Below are 27,854 nucleotides of genomic sequence, written 5' to 3' on the forward strand. Positions count from 1 at the left end.
TACATGAATACCTTATTTCTCCCAGAAATTCAGGACTGGTTTAAAAATTGCTAGTATGTTTTAAAGACAATCAAACATGGGAGAGAGATGCACTGTCCTGCATGTACCCATGCTCAAACACATCATGCTGCAAAAGATCTGAAGTGCTGACTTCGGAAGAATATGCTGAACCTCATCTGAATACTCAATAAAAAATTTTAAAAAAGGGGAGAAAATAACAACACTGAAAAATGTATGGTACCTAAAAAGATTCAGTACAGAAAGCAGATGGAATCTATGAGGCAGCTGTTTTATTATCCATCCAGATCCCTGCTCAGCGCACACTCTACTTTTTACATACTCCCATATGTACAGCTCACAAACTGGGATGACAAGAACAGTGTATACTTTACAGCATATATTTTTAATTTACACTCTGAAATACTTCAACAGAAATCTGCTGGGTCCTATGTTGAAAATAATCTCCATGCTTTGAGGGATGCCTCATTCTTCAAGTCATATTGGTAGATTGGGAAGGTAGAATGAATCTGGCAAAAATGTAGCAATGCCTATAGCTGTGCCAAGAATTTATGAAAGGGGCAAAGATTGCAACAATTAAACACTCTTATTAGTTTAATGAGAAAAACAAGGACTATCTCCTTATCTTTCTAGCCAGGAATCTTCTGTTTAATAACCGAGAAGTAGACAGTAAGAGAAGGAAATGAAAGCTCCTGCTTTCTCTAGTACTGAATAAGCATCTTTATATCAGGTGTCTGAGTCATATCTGGTGGTGTTGGATGCATAGATGCCAAAGATGCATAGGTCTGTCCCAAAGCCACTGAGAGGAAACTCACTCTCTCCTAAAGTGGAAGAAAGGGGTTTTCTGAAAGTCTACCTTTGCTTCCTCCCTCCCTCTCCTGGCTGAGACAAACCCTGTCCCCCCTATCAAGGGTAAAAGTATCTTTTTATGGTGCATCTAGACATAGAGCACTGATAACTCATGCTCATTTGGCAGTGTTGATAATGTCCATCTATTAATCTCATACTGTGCAAACAATCTCAGAATAGCTAACTTATAAAAACATTAAATGTTATGATGTACAACATACCACAGTTTGCTTTGAATCTAGGACTTACACGGTACTAACCAGATGCAGATATCTCCTAAAACCAAGAATGAAAGCAGGAGCATGGTATCAGGCTCATATATATCTTGTCAAGTTAAAATGTTCCACCAGGATGAAGCATATAGGCTCTATCAGCTACATCTTATAGTCTGCTTGTTATGGAAGAGTGCCAGGGACACAAAATCGTAAAACCATAGGTTACACCACTGCGGATTGTTTATAACTGATGCTATTCTAAAAACAGATGGCTTAAGTAATTAACCCCTTGGCTGTAGAACTGAATAGTATTTTATTTCTTTTGTTTGCAAGTACAGAAAAAAGAAGAACTTTGAGAATTAGACGGATATATTTTTCTATGTGTGCAGTGTTGAGCAGACAGACATATTCAGGCCATGCCCCAAAGTAACATGTGTTCTTATATGATGCTGATGTGAGAAGTATCATGTAGTAGTGGTTAACTTGTAATGGTATCTGTGGTTTCAAGACCTGTCAAGACTTCTGATCATTCCTAGCTCCAGGAAATGATGTGTGACAGGAAAGCTCATATACTACACAAACAAGTAGTACAAAACCCACAAAAGATGATATCAATACAATTTGAGATTGTGACCAATTAATTCTTGTACTTCACTTTTTATCTGCTGTGCAGTTGAAAATAAAACCTGACCTCCTCCCATCTATACGCGCATCCAGTTCTTCTAAAACGCTGTAAACCCCCTCTTAACTATTAAACTGATATTATTCAACACTTTGCAGTTTGAAGACTCCTGACATTTTCCAAAGGAGATGACTGTCAACAGCCTCTTATTTACCTGGTACAGATCCCAGGTGCCTGCAGACCACAGTTTGAAAGCAACTGTAAGTTAAGCTATATGTAGTAGGTATCTGTTCTCACAGGAAATAGATGCCTACAGAACACAAAATATTTAGTTCAATCTAGAATCGTTCTGGTTCAAAAAAGCCTCACACATTTTGTTTCCTGTTTCATTTATATGTAGCGAGGCCTTAGATGATGCTAAGAATCATACTGCAGACAGCTAAGTACATAAGCCAGGAGCAGACTAGCACTCTTTTAATCCAGTTTCTAACCGTGCTCTTCTGTTTCTGCAGTGCTTTGACATGAGTGCTCCTTGCTCAGCCTTCCTTTTGCAATTTGCTTCACCAATCAGTGCCATTTGTGTAAGGGGGTAACTTGCAATGATTCACTAGCTTAGATGCATACACTTTTTTTTTTTTTTCTGAGAAGGTATCAGAGAAAAACCAGACATTTCTAACTTCCAGAATAGACTTCTAAGTAAATTTCTTTGAGGTACTCACTTTTACATACACCACTGCACTCCATTTTCCCTGCTCTCCTTGTCCCTTAGGGCAATCACTGGTGACTTAGTACCATTTTTTGTTCTTTCTTTGATATTTTGTCATCTCCTTTGCACCTAATCTTTTGCATCAGATTTTTTCTGGACCCTGTAGTAACAGCAGAATCCTGCACTGACAACGTTCATGTCTCAATCCTAGATGGCTAACTCGGCAAACACACAGGTATGTTCATCGTACTAAGACATGTCTAACACCCAGAAAGTAACACATCCTGTGGACTCTACATTGCGTAATATGCTCTAGGCTGAAAGCAGCATAACTTTAATTTGTACAGAAAGAGAATAAAATCACGATTGTCTGTTACGTTACTGCATTATGAAAGGACCATGAGAGAAAACTCCCTTAGCATATTGAACCATGCCCCTTATGGATTACTAGCAAAACAGCAAGGAGGGTTTTTTCAGAACTATTCACAGAGATTAAACAGGGAATGGTTTGAGAGAGAATCTCATTGAGATTATGTTCAAATTTCCAAATGACTTCTACCAAAATGAGGTATATTTTGCAGTAGCTTGTTTTCATTCCATCCGTTTCTCAACATACATGGATAGAGAGGCATGTTGCAAAAAATCCCAGACCCCAGGAATGTATTTATCCCCACGTGTTAAAGTCTATCCATCTACTATCTCAGCAGAGTTTAAAATCACAGCTAATAGGTTAACAACTGTTTTTCTTCTGCTTCAAATGAAGAATATCAGAAAGCTGGGGGAATATTCGGCTTCCCAATTTGTACTGACTGCTCATTGCTACCTGCAATGTCTGTTTGACAGGACTGACATTTTGTACCGCTGTGAGATGGGAAAATGTGTGACATTTTTATTCATGGTGGCGTACGCCCTTGTAATGATCAGCCCTGGTCGATGTGCTTACTGCAGCAGCCCCGAGCCCTCGGAGAACAAACAAGAACCGAAGGTGCCAGCAGTTTGGCTGCCTTATTAAACACCACCAGGATTCTAACGAAGAGCAACTGCTGGAAAATCTCACTGTCAAATCCTCAAGGACATTGTCAACATGGAACTAACTACATATATTTTTTATTTAAAATAGTGGAAAATCCAGCAATGCAATATTAAATATTAAGAAAAAAGCCACACTATTTTGTGTGTGTTTTCTTTTTTTACCTGGTCATTTTGTCAGCTTTACATTGGGCTTTCTGTGGGCCTGATACTAGAATTCAAATCAAGGAAATCATGCAACCCACATGATTTAAAATGTTGGAAAAAGGATATATCCCTTATTATCTTTTAACAGACATATCCCTTATTATCTTTTAACAGCTATTCCTCTCTAGCAAGCAGAATACTTGTACAGAAATAAAAAAAAAAAAAGAGATGGTCTCATTTAAAGAGTTCTACAAACAGCAATGACTATCTGCTTCGCTCAGCTTCATCATTCACCGAGGAAGTCTGCATAATTAGGGGGATACTCCTCCACACAAACACAGAAAAGTACATGGCTCCTCTATCTGTAGCATGTCACTCTGCAACTGTTTTACTTGGTATTAATCAGTCCAGCTCTGAAGGGCAAATCCAAAAAATGCCTGGCCAAACAAGCAATCACAGTGGGGTTAGCAGTCAGAAGAATCATGTTTCACATACTCTCTCCCTTTAATCTTCTAGTTTAATCCAGGGGCCCAGAGGTCAATTCAGAGAGTTCTGGCCTAACTGCATGTATCGACTTGATAAGTAATACATAAGAAGCTTCTGGATGCTGATCTACACTGATAGACCAAGCAAGTCACCCATAAGACCCGCTGAGCTCTTCTCAAGTTGTCAGTCTAGGTGATTTGGTTAGCCTTGCATGTATTGATGTATTTATTTTATATGTATGTATTATTTATAAAGTGCAATTCTTCTTCTACATGCCAGCAGTGATGGACCAAGATGCTCTCTACAAGGTATTTATGGGTTCCTCAACATAACAGGACTAAGAAGGAAATTCTGCAGGCGTTACAGCTGCTATTGCTTGTCACAGAGCCCTAGGAGGTTGGCTCAACCACAATATTTTCTCCATACATCTAAGCGTTATGGCATCTGACTTGCATGTACCCAGGGCAGTAAATTTATTCTGAACATCCCTGTTTAAGAAGCACCTGAAATGCCAAGACAGTTGGAAAACACTAAAAGCCATAGCCCGGAACATGCTTTTTTGTGGACGAACACATCTGCTGGATGCAGGACTGGAGCCACATAAACTTACTGCAAAGCATGAATTCCTACATAGCATGAGCTATGTATATACCACATTGCTGCAGCAGCTGAAGAAGACATAGCTGTGTGGTTGCTCATTAGAAAATACTGGCAAGTGAGTGCATGAGAGGCAGTAACCTTTGGGTATGCTCTGCAGGTGGTGTACATCTTCCTAAAGAGAGCGCCAGGTCTCACTTGTCAAATATTTACACGCATGACAAGAGTGCAAACCTTTTAGTTAGATAACTCCTATCCCATGGATTGCCATTTCTGCAAACCTTGCACACTGCAAAGCAGAATTTCAATCGAATGAATTATTTTCTTGTCCATTAACATTGTTTTTATTCCCCTAAGAACACTGTCCCCTAATAATGTGATGGGACATTTGAGTAGCCTCAAGCACACATTAGATGGACAAGTGCTTCTGGGCCAATATATCTGCCTTTCTTGCAAGGTGACTTCTACTGAGCAACAGTGAATTACTTTCTGAAAGGAACAGTCTAAGAAAGGAGTGAGAAGAAATGAGGGTGGAAAATATGTTTTCTGAAGACAAAATAATTTTAAAGAACTAGGCTTATAATTTTGCTACATCCACAAAGAATCAAATGGAGAGAGGGCAGAAACTCCAATGTGGCTCAGCACAAAGGAACAGGGAGACCATATTGCTCATCAGTGGCGAAGAGTGGAATGGAAGCTCATTTTCTTAATGAAGGTATCTCTACTGTCAGGACAGTTCAGAGTGGCAAGAACAGCAGGCTGGCTTTGCATGCCTGTAGGATATAGTTGCATGAATATTAGAAAATGAACTTGTTTTCCCCTTTCCCCTTTGGTTTCTACCTCAGTGCCACACAATGCCTGCTCTGATCCAGGGGAATCTGCTATTGTTCCAATGCACCTGGGTGTGAAGGGAGTCACAGGGTCTGGCAAAGGAGCCTTCCTCCCTTCCCTACTTCATCTGAGATAATCCCTCCCTCTGTTTGCCTCTGGCCTCAGCGATCCAGTTTTGCATTTCTGGAATGTAGCTGGCTGGTTTTCTCCCCATCTTCCCCCTGACCTCTTAATGCAGTTTAATCTTCTTGAAGAAGAAACCTGCCCTACAAAGCAGAGTTTGTTCTGCCTGTCTAAGTGCAGATCATGAATGGGAAAAATGAACATGTTCGTTTACAGCAAATGATCAAAACAGCAAATAAGCTGGCAATTTCCATTTTATGGCCTGCAAAACAGCAGTGAGAATCAGCTGGGAAGAGAACTTGGACAAGTCTTTTCACAGTCAGATAAGCTGCTTTAGTACATGAATATATTTTCCATTTGTTTCATAGTTATTTACATTACCCCCCAAAACATTAATTTTCTCTGGTTTGCATCAAGAATGGAATATGACTGCATCTCTTAAGTAAAAACATATTTGGAAGAGTCTTCTGTGTTTTACTAAGCTTTACCTTTTGGTACATAAATGGAGTAAAATATTCTATTTGCTGGTAAATAAAAATAAGCCACAGAAACATGAATACACCTAAGCTGACAAAAGACATTGTAATAGAAACAGTTAGAGAGCTGAACAGAACTGCCAGTGTAACTTGCTTCTATTGAAATTTTACCCTTTCCCAGCCCATGATGTTTCTGGCAGTTTACCATTTGTTGTTTTAATTGTACGAGATCAGTTGCGCTACTGACTGCGTAAAAGCTCCAGACAAAGAACCTCTCTAAGTATAGATTTGTTTTTAAAGAATCTAGGCTCGCCCCCTCTTGTGCTTACACCACCTCTCAAAGACCGATGGGAAGACGGGGCATAGGTAATGATCCTGTATGAACAAGGAGGGTCTTGTAGAAGCAGTCAGTGCAACGTTTCAGAGGAATAGCAGGAAGGATTGATTAGGGGTGGGAAGTAGTACGGATAGAACCAGAAGCTTCATTAGGAGAAACACGTGTTAAAAACAAGTATATTTTTGGAAAATAAAGTGTTTCCTTTACTCCCCAAGAGGAGGGCTGCAACTCTGCCAAATGTTAAGCACTCTGTTTGACCATGTGATACCCGCAGTCTCAGACCGTACAATGGTACGGGTCCTAATAGAGCTGTGAACACACCCCAGGACACACAACTGCAGTAGTTAAAAGGACCTGTCAATGTGTCCACTCATCTAAGCAAAGTCTCAAAATCCTAAAAATCATACAGCATTTCTTTTCCTGGCTGTGGTACACAGATACTGTAGGTGTTTATCATAGCCACAGCTGGTACACTAGTGGCCTAATCGTTAAAGAGTTTTTGTTTAGTTTTGTTTCTTTTGCTTTAGGTAATGCAAAAAAAACCCCAAACATGTAAGAGAACTGAGAAAGCCTGCTGCTCATTAAAATCTCAGCAAGATATTTTGGAGAGCTGCTTGTGTTACTTGAAACAGCTATAAAATCACCATCATTAAGGAGATGCCTGCATTTCCCAGACTCCGCTTTTTGGCTATAACATACATAACATATATAAGTATCACTTACCCATATACTTGAATGAGATATTTGAGACTTGTGTCTGCAAAAACTTAAAAAAATCAAAACCTCCAAAATACCTTATCAGGATAGCTCAGTCTTGCAAAAAGAAAAGGAAAACACCTTGTTTGTTCTTTTTTTTTTTTTTCCTTTTTTTCCTTTTTTTTTTTCCCCTTTATTGTGGCATAAAGGCAACTTATAAACTGTCATGTTTGTTTAGGGTGTAGATATATTAAGAATTCAAACAACATACTTCTGAAATCAGACAAAATTGAACTGCAATACAGATCAATCAGTTAAGGAAAAAATCACAAAGCAGAAGAGATCTAAGGCTGCTTAACATTATGCTCTGTGCAGCATCCTTATCACTGTAGCTCGCCAACAACAACTGTTCAGTGATAGAAGCTGAAATTTCTAGCAGAAACACACAACTCAAGCACCGTTAATGCCAACTCAGAATCTGAAAATTACGACAAAAAGGTTTGTATTCCTTATTTTGGACATAAAATGATAAGGCTCATGAACAATCAAGAGAACTAAAGTTTCTGCAGTCATTAGGTGAAAATGAACATTATTTTTAAAAAAAGAACACCAAAACCAAAGCAACAATCAAACAACAACCCTCCACCCACACCCCAGAAAAAACAACCCAAAGCAAACACATCCAGTATCACAAGAGACCTCAATGTTTCAAGCTGTGGGTCCTGTCAAAGCAGCCCCTAATAGGTGCTTGCTTGGACAAGGAATGTGTTCAAAATAGTCACAGTGACAGAGTGTAGTGTTTATTCTCCAAATAGCTAAAAGATAACAAAGATATTTGCATTCTACCAAAAAAGTGGGAGTGTATGCATGGAAGCAAAAGCTACAAACACCTGAGTTACACATCACCTGTATTAGCTGTCCCATTCTGCACTGTACAACGGTTAGTGGGCTCACTGGGACGGATCCCAAGGACAGCTATGGCAGCATGTGTTCCAATGTTTTAAGTAAGTTTTGGTCAGGTTTCAAGACAAAAGGCAGAAAGAAAATAAACACCAAGACAACATTCACAAAGGATGTTCTCCGTAGCATTGTATCTTCTATTATAATTAACCTTACTTTTCCCCAAAACAGAGAGTACTATGCAGTACTACACACTATTCATTTGAATCTTTTTCTTGGCTTGAAAATTCTTCCCTCTTCACCCCACTCATTAAACATTAGTTGCCTATATTGCTATTTCTACTTGTTAAGTACAGTTGTCTAAAAGTCCATGATGATAGTTGCTTGTATTTGGTCGATCTGAGGGTCAGTGTTAAAGGTACACCCTGATTAAACCAAAATGCATGCAAAGTCAAACCAGAGAAAATGCTGTGGTCATGCCTTTGCACTTCAGTCTCCTCATGTAGTCTTACTAAGAATTTGTTTAAATCTTTATTGCATTTTATCCATTATCTGGCTAAAATTCTTCTTTTCATGATCAAGGAGAGCTTTACCACAATGTCTTAGTAGTACAGAAACCACTGTTAAAACAATTCCATAACAAACAATGTCTCAAACAATGTCTGATAACCAGTCGCCAAGATGAGCTACAACACTATGGAATCTCATACAGTTAGATAATTGCTGCTAAATTTTTGAGAACAATCAGCTGAAGTTCCATACATTCAAAGACGTTTCAAGATATTTTACTGATATTTTTTGTAGCCTAACAACTGCAGACACACAACTGTATTTGGAAAAACTAGAAACTACCTCACTATAGGGTGAGAGATAATGAGTTAAAATTAAAGGTTGCTGCTGGCTTGCTAGCCCATCCCCCTTTAGCTAATCTGTCATGTAATGAAGAGAAGCACCTAGCATAGGACAGCTAGCTGCCGGCTCACTTACAGCGAGCTGATTAAGAATGTTCAACCAACAGCAGACTGCAGACCTTTCCAACGAAAATAAATAGACTGTATGCAAATGTGTTTGTCACTTTGACAGCATGTCTCAATTAAAGCATCTCGCTGCTGTTGGTAGGCTCTCTCACTGCAGTGGTATGGACGAGGCTTACTGCATTACTGATACACAGGGCTTGACCCTAATCCGCATGCATGCATTTTAAAAAAGTCTGCCTTTGCCATATACACTAGCATAATACCAGCAGACATAGAAAGCAAGTGACAATGAGAAAAAAGCCTCTTTCATCCTCTTCACTTTGTAAGAACTGTGAATGCACAAACAGCCCTTATTTCAGAGTTCTTGTGGCTTTTTAATTGTTCCCACCTACTGTATTCTAGGCAGAGTTAAAAGTGACACTAAAATCTCTCCCTTTAATCACTAGTTAGAAGCCATCTTCCATTTAAACAGTAAATGTTGCTGCTTTTTTCCTCGCCAAAGCCTTAATTTATATTTCATAAACCTGAACATCTTTTCCTTCTGAATGAAAGTATAATTTAATTTTTGTTTTGGCATTGGGCTATCAGGAAAAAAAGACCCGTGAAAGGGACAAAGGCTATAAGTGAGAGAGCCCTACAACTGCTAAGTTAGATAATTCTTTGGAAACCAACATTTGTAATGTAATGACAGTAATAAGCATTTAGCAAGTGAGCCGTTCACCACAGCCAGTGGTTCAGTAAAGCTGATATCTGTTTCTTTTGACATACAGAAAGTGATCATTAAAAAATTTGAAAGTGACCATTAAAAAACCTTATGAATTTACATTTGCAATTTCCACATGATTATATATTTCATTAATTTACAAAAATGTTTGAACCATGCATCCTTCATACATAGGGAAAAAACTAAAAGTAGATTATAATACTATTTGGATTTCTGACTGCTTTAAATGAAATGTAACATTTTCCTGTTAGAGCTAAATGGCTACATTTCTCCAGTAGCCCCAATTCCTCTCAACTGTTCTGGCACAGAAAGTAAGCAAAAAAGTCACTACTGCAAATATTTAAACTGGAAGAGAGTCTGTTTGAGGGGGGGGAAAAAAAAAAAAAAAAAGGTCTCCAAGAAGTTACGTTTAGCAGAGTGGTGACAGTTCTGAAAGAAATAAATCTAATTCTAAAATGATACAGACAACATTGCTCTGAGCAGTGATTGTATTGTGTGTGGCCCTATCTAATACCGAAACAGTCAATGTTGCTATACTAACTAGTTTCTATTAATAGATACCTATCTAAAAATCTGGCTTGCTTCATATTTTATAATTCCCAATATTTTCCAATTGTTTCAAAATTACACTATGTTTCCTTAGAAAAAATCAGATATTCACTCCTTTTTTCTCATCATAATACTGTAAATATAGATACAGATAAAGAAAAGAGAACTGTGAACACAAATAATGTTATTTTTTTGTCAGGCTACACTTAATAGGGGAACGCTGGCAAACTGATAGTAAATACTGTAAGTTTTTCCATGAAAAACACAGCAACTACAACATTTTCTAAATAACTAGCTCTTTAAAAAACCACAAAACCAAACTCGCTCTTTTACAGACATATCAAAAGAAACATTGTAAGAGTAACTAATGTGTATAGCTCAGTTGTCAATACTGAAATAGAGAGTACACTAATAAGCTAGTAATTGATTTTGCCATCTTAGTTCAACACATTTCATTTTCAAAGAATGTTAAAATGCTTTAATAGTTGGATGTTCCATATTGACACTAATGATCTGCCTAGATAACAGAGGACATTTTAAATTATACTTCCTCAGTCCTGAGGGCTATAGCACTTTGCATGCTAAAAGAACGGCAAAATAGTTTATAAAATTGCTACAATAATTATGCTTCCCCCCATTCACTTAGAATTTATTTTCCTCAAAATCATCATATGAACAAAAGGAATCAGTAAACCCCAGAAAAATCAGGTTTTAGAGTCCCATTTAAAGAAATACAACAGAAATAAATCTGTTACAACATAATTCAGTTAGAAAAAATAATCAAACAATTGGCATTTATGTTATTGTGACTTTTCTCTGAACTATTTTTGCTGAGTCACACAATGTAAAGAAACCTGGACATACCTGACCAAAATGTACTGTGATTGGTCTCCTGTCTTCTCTTAATTTAGGGTCCTTCTTTTCAACCAATGGAGAAGGCGCTGTCCTTGGTAGAGATTCCTCCGGTGTTGCAGAACAGCCATTCTCAGCAATGTCCTGTATGGTAGGAAAAGGTGAATAGAGTGGCCAGGAACATTCTTGATTAAGGGTAAGGGGCACAAAGGAGACACTGGAGGATAATGCTGACTAACAATTTTGATGTTAGGGGGGAAAAAAACCAAAGTACAGAAAAGAAAACATCATTAGAATAAAACATTTCACTGCACTTTGTCAATCAGAGCTTGTACACAACCACACTCTCCTCCTAATACCAATGTTGCATGCAAACAGACACATTCAATAAAATGTCTGACTTAAACATGCAAAAGCCAGGAAATATACAGGGAGAAAAAAATATATAGCTCAAAATTTCTATTCTAGGAACAAATTCAACTGAAACCTAGGAACAGGGCTATTCTGCTTTTTGCAAACCGAAGTGAAAACAGTAATTCTATTTACGTACTTCACAGAATTATCTGTAGCAGAACAATTACTTCTGGAAGTGGCAAAAAGAGATGAAACTCACAGCTTGGTTAGCTTTGCATTTTATCTTTGAGTCTGTGCATACTGAATATGCCTTCATGAGACTGTATAAAACAAATTGCTGCCTAGCAGGATGCTTTTTTGTTTTGCTTTGCTTTTGCTTTTGACATTAGTTGTCATCTTCAGAAGTAAAGTGACCCATCAATCTGGGTTAGAAGACTTGGCAAGTGTATGTATGGTACATGTAACATAGGTTTTGAAAAAGACAAAGGCATGCAGCCATAAGGAATCAGACAAGGAGAAACGAGTTTGAAAGTCAGTTGAGAAACAGTCTATAACGCAGTGGGCCCCAAACCTTACATCTCTTTGCAACAATGTCAAGGAAATAATGCTCGGTAAATATAGAGAGAAACCTGCACACACTGTAGCTCTGCAAGACTGACCTAAGGTTGGCTGCTGACATAGACATTGCTTTGATTCACTGACCTTTGACATGCCCCCTCAAGTTTCCATCTTGCTAAGGTACAATAATGAGACATGTAAGCTGATGGCCAATTAGAAATGGTTCTTTTGGACACAGACTGACCTAATGTGTTTAGGTCAAATGAAACAAAAAGCTAGATGGACTTTCTAAGGGGCTTTGTCTGCTCCACAGAGAAGCTGAGAGACCTTTTTAGATCCAGCTGGTAGAGCAGTGGTTCACCAATATGGGCATAAGGATCGGGGGGGGCGGGGGGGGGGAATTAACAACTTGTTAAGGTCAAACTAGAGAGAAAAACTTTTTCCTCCCCCTGCCCTCCAGCTGCACAGTGCCACCTTGTCTTTAAAAAAATTCAACAAAGTACACGAATTAGTAACAAAGAGCCCCAAAACAACTCGATTGTTGACAAGAAATGTAAGATTCTGTCAAACTCATACTTCAGCTCCAAAACAGCAACAAACTACCAAGGGATCGGTCAGTTTTGGAATCGTGTAACACATGGCAGCAATGTATACTGTTCTGAAATGTAATGACACTAAATACAAACTTTATTTACATGTTTCTATACAAGTATAGCCATATTAAATGTGCACCAAGCTTCAGACCTGTTATGTATATGCCATAAAGGTGCCCAGCACATTCAAAGCCACCTGACCTGCACCGAACAGTGGACCCTCCCAGCGCTTCAGAGCTTTCAGCATTCCACCTGGAGCTGCGGCTCCAACCAAGGGAACAGACAGCTGGGAATCAACGGAAAGCAAAGCATCTTCCAATTCGGGCAAAATTTCCAGAAAAATGTTAAATGGACACAAACGTTTGGACATCAGGGGAATGGGAGGAGATAAAAGATACAGACAGATAAAGCCATTAAAGCAAAACCCCCTAAGATGTATAATGATCACTGCAAATCCTTGCAGCTTTTATTGCTATAGGTTTGCTTTGCTTTTCTGATGATATAATTGCATGCAAAAGATAGCATGTTCCTAAAGCGTATTTCCACTGTGTTTGGTGTGCAGAATTCTAAAGAAACTGCAACAGATTTCAGTCAAAATTATTATTTTTTTTAAATTTATGTAATAAAATATGAGAATTACATTATTTGATTCCTCTGTATTTTTTCAAAATCCCCGAAAGGCAGACAAATCAACAACACAGCTTCAGCCATGAAAGCAAAATTTGCTTCACAGAAGTTCGTTTTCTACCTTCAATGAAAACACATTTGAGCTAAATAATCAGAGAAATTTGATTTTAAACACCCCAAATAAGTGCTCCAAGTAGCTTTAAAATGATCAAACATCAAACTTTGGCAATTCTATAATAGGAAAGTAGACAACAGTCCTTCAAAGCAGTCTGTGACATACCTTCAGTCCACTAACAGTCTTCGAATACAGTTATTCAGAAGACAGTGGGGAGTGTAAGACAGACTGAGAGCTAAAACCACAAATAAGGAAACAGGACTCTCAGATTCTGAACTTTAGTTTCAGAAAGGTATCAGGGCTCACAAAATGTCTCCTGATAAAAGCAGTTCTTCAGCTGGAGAACTACAAATGGCCGAAGAACTGCAGTGGATCCTAGTGCAGGCAGGTGTTAAAAAAGCAGTGCCCATTCCTGGTACTAAACGAAAAGCCAGGTAGACCTGTGCATCCCAACTGAGGGAGAGGATTTACCAGCCAGAATGCCATCTGTACCTCCACACTGCTATCGAGACCAGTGCTAGTACCTCCCCTTGAAGCTGTGCTGCATAACCGTACCAGCTTGGTTGGTGCCCACGAGCAGTTCTTTGTACTGCAGTGCATCACACTGCGTAGGTATATCCCAAGTGGGACTTCTCAGTTCCGACATGTCCCCAAAAAAGGGGTTTGGTATAAGCCAGAAAGACATTCCTGAAGTAGCTTAAGTCATATATGTTATTCAGGATAACAACAAAAAAACATGATACCTATTCTCCCAAAAAATGGAAAAAAATGGAAGGTGATAAGTTACTCATTACTGGAATAAATTGTCCAGAAATGCAAAAACCTAGCAATCTTTCAGTGATTTTTTAATGAAAAGAAAGTGTAATTTAAAGATATTATTAAAAACAAAAACACCTTTTGCCTGAGGAAAAAAGATACTTTATAGATTACTGGAAAAAGAGAATGGCAATAACCTATCATGCTCTATAATTATCTCCATATATAAACAGTGCTTCCCCTAACAACTGTCTGTTCAGGAGAAATCTTTACTACCTATTTATTTTAAAGGAGGAACTTCAGAGAATGACTAAGATATATATATTTACAGACATGTAAAGTTTACCCTGTAAACTGAATAAGGTTTTCTTCTGTTTAAATATGGATTAGTAATTTTTCTACGGACCTTTTGTAATGGACTACAAATACTGTCTATTAAAAGAGCAAAAAACACATTCCAAAATGTCTAGAAGGATTCTTCAGGTTATTTTATAAACCTCTAAATGAGTTGTTTCTAGCTGTACGGATAATAAAGCACTGACAACTGCCACACAGGGCTCTAGTAAGTAAAATAATGTTGAATACATTAACGCCAAGTGCCCAACCATTTATATAAATTGTCTTATCTAGAAGCTTTCAGTAAGTTACATTCTCCTTACTGAAAGTTGAGGACGGTACCGTTCATATTCCTCCTTCTTCCTAATTCTATGTAGTTAAGCTTCAAATGAGCCAATAACAGAGTGACTTGACCACCATGGTCCGTTTGTGAAATGGAAAAAGCAGCCTTTACCAAAAAAAAAAAAAAAAAAAAAAAAAAGAAAAGAGGAAAGAAAGAAAAAGAAAAAAAGAAAAAAGTACTGTATCAGGTATAAAATAAAACTACCATGCTGTATCTATTAACAATTATTTGCTATCACTCATAAGAATCCTCTGAAAACTATTTCTGTTGCTTTGAAATACTGTACCACAAATGAACAAGGGATGGAAATAGAGCCCCATTCAATCTCTACTATCATATTAAAGAAGGACCTTACACACACCACAGTGACCTCTCAACAGGTCAATCCTGCATTTCCCATTTGCAATTCAAACCCAAGACTGGAGCAAACCAAGGGCAAAATGGGCTCTTGATTATATTTAAGAGGTCACCATTGCTATGCAGAGTTGTAGAAAGCAGACCTCTAGCTTTATTGCATTTTTAAATTCTATCTTGTACAGAAGCTGCTCATATTTGGCAGCAAAAACTAGAAAAGGGATGTTTATATTTGACTTTTCCTTACCAGTGGCCTGCATACTTTTTGTATTAATAATGGAAAATAGTATGTTAAAATGCAGTGGATAGTAAGTTCAGTTTAAAAATAACCTTAGGTTATCCTTAGAAGATGAAAGACTAGCATCCCAAATTTGGCAAAAATTAAGTATTTAATGATGCCAGAATTTCACACAGTTAACACTTGCACATACTGGTCAGTAAATACATGAAGAATACAATGTTCTCACATGAAAATTGGTGAGAATGCACTAATAGACTTGTCAACAGAGCAGCACAGACATTTAGACTAAAAATAATATGAGGTGGCCAAAACAATTTTTGCTATTTTTATCACTTTAAACAGAACAATAACTCTTTTTAGAGTTATCTTCCTACCTTGCATTCCAAATGGAGAACAGGATGGGACAGAAAAGAACAGACTTAATGAGGAAAGGTACAGCAGTATGTGTCAACTACTCATAGAAATCTTTTAAGCTCTTGTGAAAGTGTATGTTGAACAATCATGTTCAACCATCTTACTTACAGAAATGCCACGTAATAAGGAAGGTGAAACAAAATTGGGCCATTTATTTGTAAATGTTTTGTGTGTTTTTTTGAAAAGAATGCATGCTGCTCGAAGGACCAGGGAGACAACAATAATAATAAAACTAAGCAATGAATGAATGAGACTTTTCTCAGCCATTTATACAAATGTCACTGAATAGCATACAATTATATTAGCATTTAAAATACAGGAAAACAATCTGGTCATTTTACACAGCTCCAAATGCTTTAGAAATGCACATGAGAAGGCCAAATATTTTATTATTCATGAAGGTTATGTCCAGAAGTGAAAGACATGGAATTACATAAAAAATTCCATGTACAAGAAAACTGCTTCATGTTTCTAATATTTTCATATTATACCTAAAGTGGTCTCATATAAAGTAGTAAGTGTAACAAAATAAAATAGCACTAAAAGCATCTGAAGCAACTTTATCTTCGTCAAAAATCTCTCACAATCTGCTGGAGTATATAGAAAGCGAACAGCATTTGGATTGTACCCACAGTTAATTTAATCTGTTCATAACCTGTCTGCAGAATAATCCCTTTGTATTACCATTTTGTTGACATGTTCAGGTAGATTTCTGTTTGTGCCACAGGAATACATTTGCAGCGCTATCTTAAGATGATGGTTTAGAAGCTTAGAGAATGAATTTACTGAGATAGCACAGATTAAAGGAAACAAATGCAACAAATTGAATAAAAATTTCTGATAGGAACTTCAGTTCTATGAGCAAGTTAGCTATTTTATTTTCCCAAAAGACTCTAATAGCTCTGCTTCATAGAATAAATAGAATATCTGCAATAAACCTAAGGCAGAGTTAACCATTCATTCATAAGGTATATATCAATACGACTATGCTTCTGGCTTATAAGGAGCAATTAGTATTGGATAACACATTCTTCAAACACAATTCAGCATTCTTGGAATTGCACTGTTTACAAACAAAGACAGATTTGGAAAACAACCAAAATACTACTTTGAGTATTTTTTTCTGCAATTTGAAATGAACACGGACTCTAATTTCTTTATGTCTAAAGTTTGCAGTAGACATTCATGAAACATGTAAATCCTTTTCCCAATGACCAACACTATACTATTTTCCCTCAGAGATTACTGTAGAAATAACAACAATTTGCCATTTGCAAGAAGTTCACTGCCCTTACTGTAGGAAAGATCTCCCAGTTCACGTAAAGTCCCCTTCCACAATGCCTCAGCACAAAGGACAGGAGAGGGACCACTCCAATTAGAACACTCAATTTTCTGGCTTTTGTGGGTTTAAGTCAGAGCCTTAATGTATTTGAAGACAGGTTTTTTTTGGTCTGTGAATATTTATAACAGTGTGAAAAATCCAGGACAGCTGGTAATGCATTTTGAAGTGTGCTAACAACACTGTATTAAACAGCTTCCTATTGATCACATAATGCTTTTTGTGGCTAAGTATTTCATACATGGTGCTTATACATTTTGAATAAGAACTTCAAGTACCTTTTGCTTCAAGCGGTTTTTCACTTCTTTTATTCCCATCTTTGCATGATCTTTTGCCTGCATGAAAAATTAATTTAAGTTAAAATCCCCTTCTATTTCCAGCAGCGACTATGCTTGATTTCAGTGCATCAAGATTCACCTTCTCCAGTTACCAAAAATGGCATGGAAAAAATTGTAACAGGATACTGAAAACATACTAGAACTTACAGAAAGCTAAACAGACCCCAAAGAAAAAACACACCGTCACACCCACTCATTGCAAAAATTTTGTTTTCTCTGTTTTGATGCCGCAGGCATCTTTCATCTTCTTGCATTCCACACCCTTGGTCTTCCCCTTAAGTATTTATCTTTTCTGAAAGTTAACAATCGACGGTAATAGTAAGCCTGCAAATTTTCTCCTCGCAGTACTCTGGATGCCAGTTCCATTTAATAGAGCTAATCTCATGCTACTCATCTCTCAGGCTGGAGGAAGGCAGGAGAAAATAAAAGTTTGAATAGTTATTGCAATGCTTTTTGTAACATTATTTTCCTAAAATTGAGCTTATAAGAAATCCTCGCTTGTCTCTGTGCTGTTTTATCTTGCACAGTGAAACCGGCAGCCTTACATGCTAACATACTAACATACTAGCCAACACACTAACATACTAGCTGTTTGTTAACAAAACTGAAAACGTTTTCGTTTAAAGAATAACTCAGTAAGTTGGGCTCTAAATAAGCAGGTATAAGAAATCTCTAGGGAAAATTAACTGACTTTTAGAAAAGATGGAAACAATTTGGAAAATGAGAGGATTCCCTTATTTCGATGAAGCTGCAAGCAGAGAAACCTGAGGTAACAATGATTTCCAACAGAGTAATGATGAGATGGTAGAGCTGCATAGTAGAGCATATAGGCGCTATTTCGCAGAAATAGTTCTATGTAATAAATAGAATTTATCATCCATACTTTCAAAAGAAATCACAAGTTCCCCTTCTCCTTTGCATTTCAATTATGTTTAAATTTCAAAACGACTCTTCCATTTAAATTTGAAATTTAGATGAATGCGTATTTTAAGTAATCTTGTGAGTCCAATAAAAATGAATTTAGGACTTGGGTTGCATTTGAAAGGTTAAAACAGAATTGTAATTAGACTCTTATCTCAGTAGTAAGCCAGTACTTGATACTTACAAACTTATAGACAGTCTTCATGGCAGGGTTGGCCTTGGTCTTTACTGTATTTAAAATGGCTCCACTTCCTTTCTATAATTATAGTAAGAATAGAATAAATTTTATCAAAGCTCTTTAAAGCAAACAGCAATCTGAAGTCCGCCATTCCTAACTTAAAATAACAAAGCATTAACTATGCTTGTTAGCAGAGCTGAGTTTTAAAATAGTAAATTTAAAGAAAACAAGTAAAAACATATTAAATGTTTCTCTCTGGTTTTCCAGAGGGATCCCAATTCTGTTTAATACAGCAGTTTTCAAAAGAAAAATATCAGTGTCTCCTAATACCAAGAGCCCTTGTCCTACAGGTTGTCTTACAAAACAGTGTTCTATGACTGTTCCACTCACCCTCAAGGATGTCCTGTACATTGCATTAAAATCCTAAACAAGTTTAAGACAAAAGTGTCCTACCAAATACTCAATGCCTGGGGCAGAAAATTCAGTTTCAGGAAAGCCTGTACATTCAATCTGAAGTAGTAAGATCTTTTTTTATTTTCCTTTTCACGATCTCACAATACTATTTATCAAAAGCATGCTGCCTTTTTAAGACCTAAGTAGTCAATAAAGGGATAAATTGAGGGAAAATGAAATCTAACTACAGTCATAAACATTAATTCTAGAAAAGCTGAATTGCATGTGGCGAATATAATAAAAGTCATAAGACAGTAATATACCAGACAGAATAATCTGTTAGTCTGGTTGGTGTTTTAGACATCTTCTACACACCACTGACTCTTGCTGTACAGTACCTTATTTTATAAATAAAGGAGATGGGTAGAACCCAAGGAATAAAACCTTTGACGATTTTGTAGTTTCTTATTTCAGCGCAAAATTGTATTTCCAGAGATCGGATGCAAACAGTTTTAAGATTTACTACTTCTGTTACTACATAACAATTGTTCTTCCAGAAAAATTATAAACTGTTGAATTTAACTACATGAATTTTTAGATTCACTGTCAGCCATTCCCCTTTCTTATTATTTTAAACTTACTTGTCATCCTATGTATTTAAATATATATATACACATATAATATATATACCTACCTAACTATATTATGGAATTTTTAGCAAAATGTTTAATGCAAAATTATCAAGATAATATCAAGCCCAGCATTTTGTGTAAGCAACATAATTCCATTCATAACCAGGACAATAGGCAAATGGAATGCTGCAAAACTCAATTCTGTCAGAAAACATTTCAATCTTTCCTACTGACTTGTACCCATAAACCAGAAATATTTTACTTTTCAATATATCACATTTTATGCATCAAAAGAGACTTTTAAAATCAGCTACAATAATGTACTATTCTCTAAAAGTATTTACATTTTTAATTTATACAACCTAGAGCACTAAACCAAAGAGATCCAAAAACATGCCAAACAGTGCTGTCCCCATTCAGTGCTTCACACCATTTAGTTGTATAAAAAGCTTTTTTGGTGTAGCAATGTTCCCTTTTGCTTCCTTTTCTATGAAAAGGAAAGAACCACCACATTATTTTCTAAAATGGCAATAACTTATTTCCAGCTGTCTCCAAGACATTTTAAGTGGGATTCAGAAACTTGAGAATTCCTATGGTGATTTTTTTTTCAGCGTATTTTTTCTTCTGTTCTTTACTTCATCTGAAGAGTGCATTAGTTTCTTACAACTGAACTCAAGTCGGTCACAGCTAAATACTGCAGGAAAAAGGTTAGTCATGTTCATGAGGACAGAGGTTAACAGCCATACAGAACTGTGCAATGGTCCAGCAAGAATCAGAACGTCTGTTGGAAGAATAGTGTGTTCTTACCCTTACTGTAGAGAGCCACTGGTGGTACAATTTGTCACTACCTAGAAAGAATCACAAAAACAAACAAACAGTAACTCTCTACCAAATAGAAAAGAAGTTTGAAATGTGAAGTGTTAGCACTTAGTGGTTCTAGGAGCATGAACGATACAGAAACAGAACAGGACAACCACCCTTTTCTTTTAATGGAAACACAGCAACAACAAAAAAATCATGATACACCTACAATTTTTCTTTTACTTGCTAAGAGGCATTTCTATTTTACCTGGGTTGTTTTTCAGACATTTGAGAACGCTGAGGGGTTTTTTAAGATCACTAAGAGAAATCTGAGGTGGTTCTGGGTAATGCCAAGGTTTTTCAAGTATCCTCCACTGTAAGAACTCTTTTAGTTGTACTTTAGCCAAGTGGTCATTCTGAGGTTTTGTAAGACTGAACAGATTTTATTCAGACTATAATACATTACTCGAAGTTCTTGACAGAGGAAAGAACAAAAACCACTTCAGCCTCCAGGGATCATTGCAGTGTCAGTTATTTAGGTGAGTAACCACAATGACCCATTACATCATGATGGCCCACAAACAGTAAGTCAAGAACAGTGTCTGAAATTACTTCAAAATTCTGTATTTCTTACCTGCATATTCTCCCATATTTATCTCTTCTTCAAAAACATCACTGAAGCCCTCTCCAGAGTTAAGAAGATCCAGACGGCCATCAATGAACTACAACGTAAAAAAAGAGTGTAAACAAATCAACCATCCCATCCTTTACCTTTTCTGAAAGACTTGATCCTGCATTTGCCAGAATAACCCCAATCTTCTTATTGGGAAGGGACTCTCAATCAAACGAAAATACAACCAAAACGCTTACCAATGCAAAAAGGTATGCCGCTTCACTGAAAAAACAGCATTCATGTGTTTATCTATACATATATGTTTTCAGAAGCAATAATACCATGTTTAACAGTAATAGGCTTTCTGTACAAAGTTTACAGCAGATATATTGGGTCTAGGTATGCTCAGATCAAAACTGGGCACTGAGACCTTTAGGGGAAAAAAACATACACCTCTTAAAATATAGAAAGCCATATCACCTGAATCTGAGAAACGCCAACAATCAGGAATTAAGGTGCTGCCAACTACATGAATTTTCCTCATTATGTGGCTGACAGATCAAGGATTATAGTAACAGTCCTCAAAGAAAACAGCTGTATTGTTAAAGAATCTGCTTCCACATTAGAGGAATTAAGCCAGTACCTGCTTAAAGAGCTGGAGCTGAATGGCATTCTGAAGAAACTGCCTCATGACAGCAGAACGATGGGACACAAATGTTTCTTCACAAAAAGTGATAGGTTCACCCTGTAGAGTTCAGAGCATTAAAAATTGAAAAAGCTTTGTCTGAATCTATTTGAATCCACTGACTCCATTTTATCTACTTCTGCTCCAAAATAAATAGATAATTAAAGTAGGCCTTACATAACATTGAGTAACTGTAGTTTATTTCAGGTTTTAATAATGTGACTGAGAAACAGGTTGGAAACTGGCAAATTGTGTATCATCAAAATAATGATGATAAACATTTGCTTCATGCACATTTTGATAACACTAGTGAAGGAACTTTCATCATACAAAAAGCTAATTTTACTTAATGTCCCCAAAATACGACACACAGTCATCTGAATTTTGTGGATTCTGCTTATCTACCTCAGCAGACCGAGCCAGTTAACCTGCACAAACAAGTCAGGAACATCTACTCTATTCTCTCCACCGTTCAGAAAGATTAGGCTTTCGTATATTGAATGAGTGAAATTTCCCTCTTTCACAACCTTGTTGGCAAAAGACACAAATTGTTCTGCAGCTCTACTTTTATTTTAATGAGTTATGTTAATGCTGAAGTCTGCTGTGCATCTGCCATAAGGGCACAAATTTACTCCACACTTAAATCTACAAATACTCAACGTAGCAAGCAAATATATTTATTCAATTAAAAACAAAAAAATAACAAAGAATGATAAAATTATACTGATGTATAATTAATATGGAGGCTTTTTCATACTCATATTAAAATCTATTTGGACCCTTGATCTGTTGAATGTTCAAAATCAACGTTACATAGCAAAAAAACTTAAAGCACCCCCTTTAAAAGGGTTGTATCATTCAATTTCTGAAAGCTTTTTATGTTAGTGATCTCGTTCACCGTTGGCTATGTAAAGTCAGGATAAGAGGGCCACTAAATGACTGTGCTCAATAAAACACCATGCCACAGCATGGCTTGAGCATATTGTTTTTTCCCCACCAATTTATGTTGGAAGCCACCATGTGGCCCCAGGACTTCTAACACCTAATCTACACTAAATCCTCCAAACTACATTGGGCAAACTGTGATGACAACTCACATTTCTTAAAATCCATAGGGATTCAGCTTTTTCCCTGAGTTCACAATTGATCAAACTCACCCATTGATACGTTTCCTACCTGAGGTCTGGTACTACCCCAGAGCCTATCAACCTGTTGGCCGATATTCACTGCTGATTGCCTGTCCTTTGACATAACTGACCTCACCGTCATAACTAAATGGTGAAGACAAGTATATAAATGTTTAACACAATTTATGAAGAAAGTGAAGGAAATATTTGGCTTCAAATAATCAGACTGCAGTAATAAAATTCTTCCTGGCCCTCAGTGAATTGGACAACCAGAATCACCAAGATGATACACCATGTACCTCACTTCTAATTCAACAGTCAACACACGCCAGAGGTCACAGATTGTTCTTAACATGAGGAAAAGGATCAATGGCAAGTGACTGTCTAAGCACAGGATGTCTCTCTTTCAAAGATGGAAGAAGTCACTCTTTTAGGATAGTTTGTCACCCTTTCCTTGGGCCAATGAATTTCCGAGGTTTTGGAAAAGAAAGCGGGTTTCTTATGTGACAACTACGGTTTCAGGATAATTAATTTCAAAGATAATAACCCGTCTTTGATTTACTCTAGCAGGTGTTTACAGGAAAAAACAAACTCACTACAATCTTTCTGGGCAATAAGCATGAATGTGAAAAAACACTTCCCCCCTCCCTGCCGTGGCTTGGCTTTCATCAGATTAAAGAATCGTAAGACACTTTATTTCAAGGTAAACAAAGAAAAAATGTTTGGAAAAATAGGTCTGGCTGGTATGTGCCTGGTATGAAAGACACTGGGTATAGTCTCCATGATACACTGACTACTGCCACGACAAAGGTTCTGTCTCAAAAATCCAGGTATGTACTGTCTGAAAGGTTTTAATGCATTTAAATGACTAACAGCTGATCATGCACTCATGTTAGTAGATTGCAGAAAGGGACAGAACTTCTGCGTAACATGGAAGTGTCAAAACAAACCTTCAGGCAAGAAAGCATCACAGCAAATGGAAAAAGCCATTAGTTGATTTTAAGATGAGACTGACAATTTGGACTAATATAACGTCCCCATGCAAGAACTTAATATATTATATTCAGCTACTGCCATCCCACTTGAGATTTGCTTAAACTCTCTCTCAGGTACCAGGAAGGAAAAGTCAGGATACTACAGAGCACTACAATTAGTAAGAAAAAAAGCTTAGGAGATTGCAAATACATCTGTTACTACAGAAACTGTATCGACAGACACTTTCCAGGTTGGGCCCAGGCAACAGTATAACAAACAGCAGCATTTAACATCTACTTGACCAGTATGAAAAAGGCTTTCCCATCAACTTCAGCTACCAGAAAGTAACAAAGGATGCCTGGAAAATATTTGTCTGACATAGATACAATCTGGAGTGTGAAAAGAGCTGGGAGGAATACGTGAAGAAACGTGTAGGTTTGTCCACAATCAGAGAAGCTGTTTGCCAAAGGAAGGTTTAGCTTTCATTTAATCCTCACTTACAAAACACTTTAAAGGAAACAAGCAAACCTTCCTATAATCTACAAGAATCCAAAATTTCTCCCATGGCCAGAGAAGAGCATGGAAAAAACTACACCCTTCTGTTAGAAGCTTCCTCTACTCCACTGTACATCCTGCACAATGACACCAGCTTCTCCTCTTACAATCGAGCTATGTACCATTCCTATAACACACATATTGCAGCTGGGGGGGGCAGTATTGTTATACCGTTAACGCACTCCCTTCCCCAAAGTACGAATGATTGAGTTTGTTCATTAGGTTGATTAGACCTTTTGACTTCTTAAGAGACAATTCAGGCTCAACTGCTGCTAGATGATAGGAAAAACTTTAATCATCAAGGTCAAGCGTGAGCTTTTCAGCTTAGAATGCATTAGTACCTTCCATCCTCCATGACCTCCAGAAGGGTGAACACACTGTTGCTAACCCCCATCCACAGCTTCATTACAAAAAGACAAGATGGACAATAAGACCATTTTCTTGACAGATTTAGTTAACTGTAAATTATAAAGCTAATCATCTCTGCTTTTACTGACAGATGACATTATACATGAGGGGACATGCTAAGACCTGCAGATATTTTGTGAAATGAATTGTCTTGCTTACATGTGAAGCAATTATAATAACCTGTCCTGATAAACCCATCAACTCCTAAACTTGCTGTTTCCAACAGTTAGAATTTAGGCCTTGATTCATCAATACCTTAAATATCCATTATTCCCCTCTCCAACTATAAATGCATAACAGAGGCTAAGATACAGCACTACAAATGCTCTAAATGTGTGCACAATACAACTCTATGAGGAATCTGATTTGATCTGTAATATTAGATAATTCACATATACTTCAAGATTGGATCACAAAAAAATTTTTTTTAATACAAAAATTTACACATTTCAAAGACATTTAATCTGCAATCTTAAGACAAGAGATGTAACTTTAAAATGTAATACTAAGATTTAAGACACCCAGATACGTTGAAAAAACGGGTGCCTTTTCTTTATGCCTTTGCAAATCTCCATTTATATGAATATTTTATATTCATATGGCATAATGAAGTTCATCAGGGCAGCACTGCTACCTCATGATCCCTTAAAGAGCTGAAAAGTTTCAGCCCACATCTGATCTGTTGCCAGTCTTATTTTTAAATAGGAATTCAGTTACATTCTAAAATAACGTTTAAAACTACTTAAGGCAGCAAGTGAAAAATGAAAGGAGTCTAGGACTTATTTCAAACTGCTCTAGACTTTCATGAAACCTGCCATTATATTTTAAGAGCTATAATGCAAATTGAAAAATAATGCTTTATTTTGATTAGCTACGCTGTAAAAAACTTCACCGTGATCCCCCATCTTTCAAGGAAATCACTTTTCTTCAGAAAGAAAAACTCTTTCAGAAGAGTGTACAGAACCGCGTGCAGGCAGTTACTGTGACAGAAGTATGCTATCTGAATTGTCTGACTTACCATGCTCGCAGGCAGGCTAGCTAACTGGTTATGGCAGTAACTTTCACAGTGAGTATAAAGGACTAAAAATATGTGGGGCAGAAGAGAGCACAGATTAGAGAAGGACTTGGAGGAAGGAACAGAGGCAAACACAAATGATACTTCTGGAAAGACACACAGGTGCTAAGGTAACTCATGGACGTCTAACCATTCCTACTCCTGCAAGAGATGAAACACCAAAGTGTGCATCTGGATAATGGGGCTTTAAAGCCAGCGTGTGACTGCTAAAGAAAACATTAAGATAATAAAGACAGGGTTCAAATTAGGTTAACAGTGAGAGTCTCTTGAACAGGCAAAGACTTCAGAAAACTTTATTCTAAGAGTAAAATTTAAAAAAAAAAACACAACAAAACAACAATCCAAGCCTGAAGACTTTGTTTAGACAATCCTAAAAGTTATGCCATGCAAGATATATGTAATTTCTTCTGCATTATCATGGTCAGCATGTGGTGCAGGGTAATGAATTTTGTACTGCTATATGCATGCCTTTAAACCATGTAGGTGCTCTTTCAAAGCCTCTCTAATAAATACACAAGCCATTAGAGCTGCTCTGTAAGTCAGCCACGAAATGAAAAAATGTGGGTGGAATTTAAAGGTGCAGAACAAGATGACAATCTGACAGTCCACAAGCTGTAAGTCTAGTGTCAGTACACTATGCAGCAAAACCCCAAATATACAGCAAGAACAATGACGTGCAAGGGATTCATATATCATTGGTTTATTACTACCTAGATGTCGCAAATAACCACATCCTTTACTAAAATTGGTTATGTTGCAAATGACAAAGTGAAGCCTATAGGGATATTCTAGGAATCACCATTCTTAATTCCATCCAGAATTATAATGCAACTAAGATAGGAGAATGATCTTACTGATCTGGATATATATGTCAATGTCAGATACAACAGCAACCAAAGGCAAGCAACTGCTCTGCAGACATTTCAAGAATTGTGATTACAACGTCAAGGCAAGATTAGCTCATCACAGCTGAAGAAGGATCATCAGTCAGCCAGCAGGATTCCATAAAGAAAATCTGAAATTGGTGACAGACATCTGATAGGACATTGGCTCATTCAGCTTGCAATTGCAACGACAAATAACCTCCCCGTAACTAGTACATACATTCAGCACAAGAAAGCTCTTTGCATCTGCCTTCAGTCATAATGGAATCAAGAAAGCATAGATCAAATACTCTGCGTTAAGCAAATGATACTATAGCTTTATTGGCATTTCAAGATGCTGCTCAGGAACAAAGAAATCATGTGCTTCGAGATTTGACCACATTTCTTCTAAAGAAAACTAAATTAAGACTCTGTTCAAACTGAGACTACCAGTTCTGATAAATTAGTATTGCTAAGTGTAATCTTGAAAACCATTTAAAAAAACATGTATTTACCAATGCAGACTATACTATGCAAACACTTACTGTCTCATGTAAATGCCCATTTCCATTACCACACCAATTTCAGAATATTTTTGAAATATTCTTTCATGTTCTGAAATATTCTTCCATGTTCCTCACTAGGATATATAACCTCTGGTAGAGATACATGAAAGTGAATATCCCTACCACTTTTTAAAATAGATTTACAGTATCTATACTTTCTATAGATATTTTTTATAAAATTTACAGTATTAAACAAAATGGGCCATTTCTCTAAATTTTCAACCTTTGCAATTGCCGGTGAATTGGAATTTCTGACAGCTGTCATTCTTCTGCATATGATCAGGTAACTCCTGCAATAAGTTGTAATACTATCGCTGAAGGAGAAATAGAAGGGAGAAAGGTGCCTCCAAGTCAGTCAAATCACTGACACCATTCATAACACTTAATCACATCAACATCCCCTTCAAAATGTCATGTGTCAAAACTTAGCTTATACCTGTGCTGTGGGTCATGGGTATATGCACACACAGCAAGCTGTATTCAGCTACATAGGCATTGCCCTCACAAGAGCTTGGGTGCTTTCTTTTACAAAACATTCCTTGACAGATGAATCACATGAG

At 37.1% G+C, this 27,854-nt stretch overlaps 1 protein-coding gene across 6 annotated transcripts in view; it reads right to left on the minus strand.

Annotated features, from left to right (window-relative positions):
• DENND1A (DENN domain containing 1A) overlaps nt 1-27,854 on the minus strand; it is a gene marked incomplete at both ends in the record, with an annotated part of 216,449 nt that overhangs the window by 28,590 nt on the left and 160,005 nt on the right. For all 6 annotated transcript variants that reach the window (XM_082009030.1, XM_082009029.1, XM_082009028.1 and 3 more), the window contains 6 exons: nt 11,147-11,278; nt 17,443-17,499; nt 18,608-18,679; nt 20,434-20,474; nt 21,062-21,149; nt 21,684-21,785. In XM_082009030.1, the coding sequence (XP_081865156.1) occupies nt 11,147-11,278; nt 17,443-17,499; nt 18,608-18,679; nt 20,434-20,474; nt 21,062-21,149; nt 21,684-21,785 (492 nt within the window). The remainder of the gene's footprint in view (nt 1-11,146; nt 11,279-17,442; nt 17,500-18,607; nt 18,680-20,433; nt 20,475-21,061; nt 21,150-21,683; nt 21,786-27,854) is intronic.

This window comes from Phaethon aethereus (assembly GCF_964289735.1).
Source record: "Phaethon aethereus genome assembly, chromosome: 20".
In the NCBI taxonomy this organism is placed as follows: Eukaryota; Metazoa; Chordata; class Aves; order Phaethontiformes; family Phaethontidae; genus Phaethon; species Phaethon aethereus.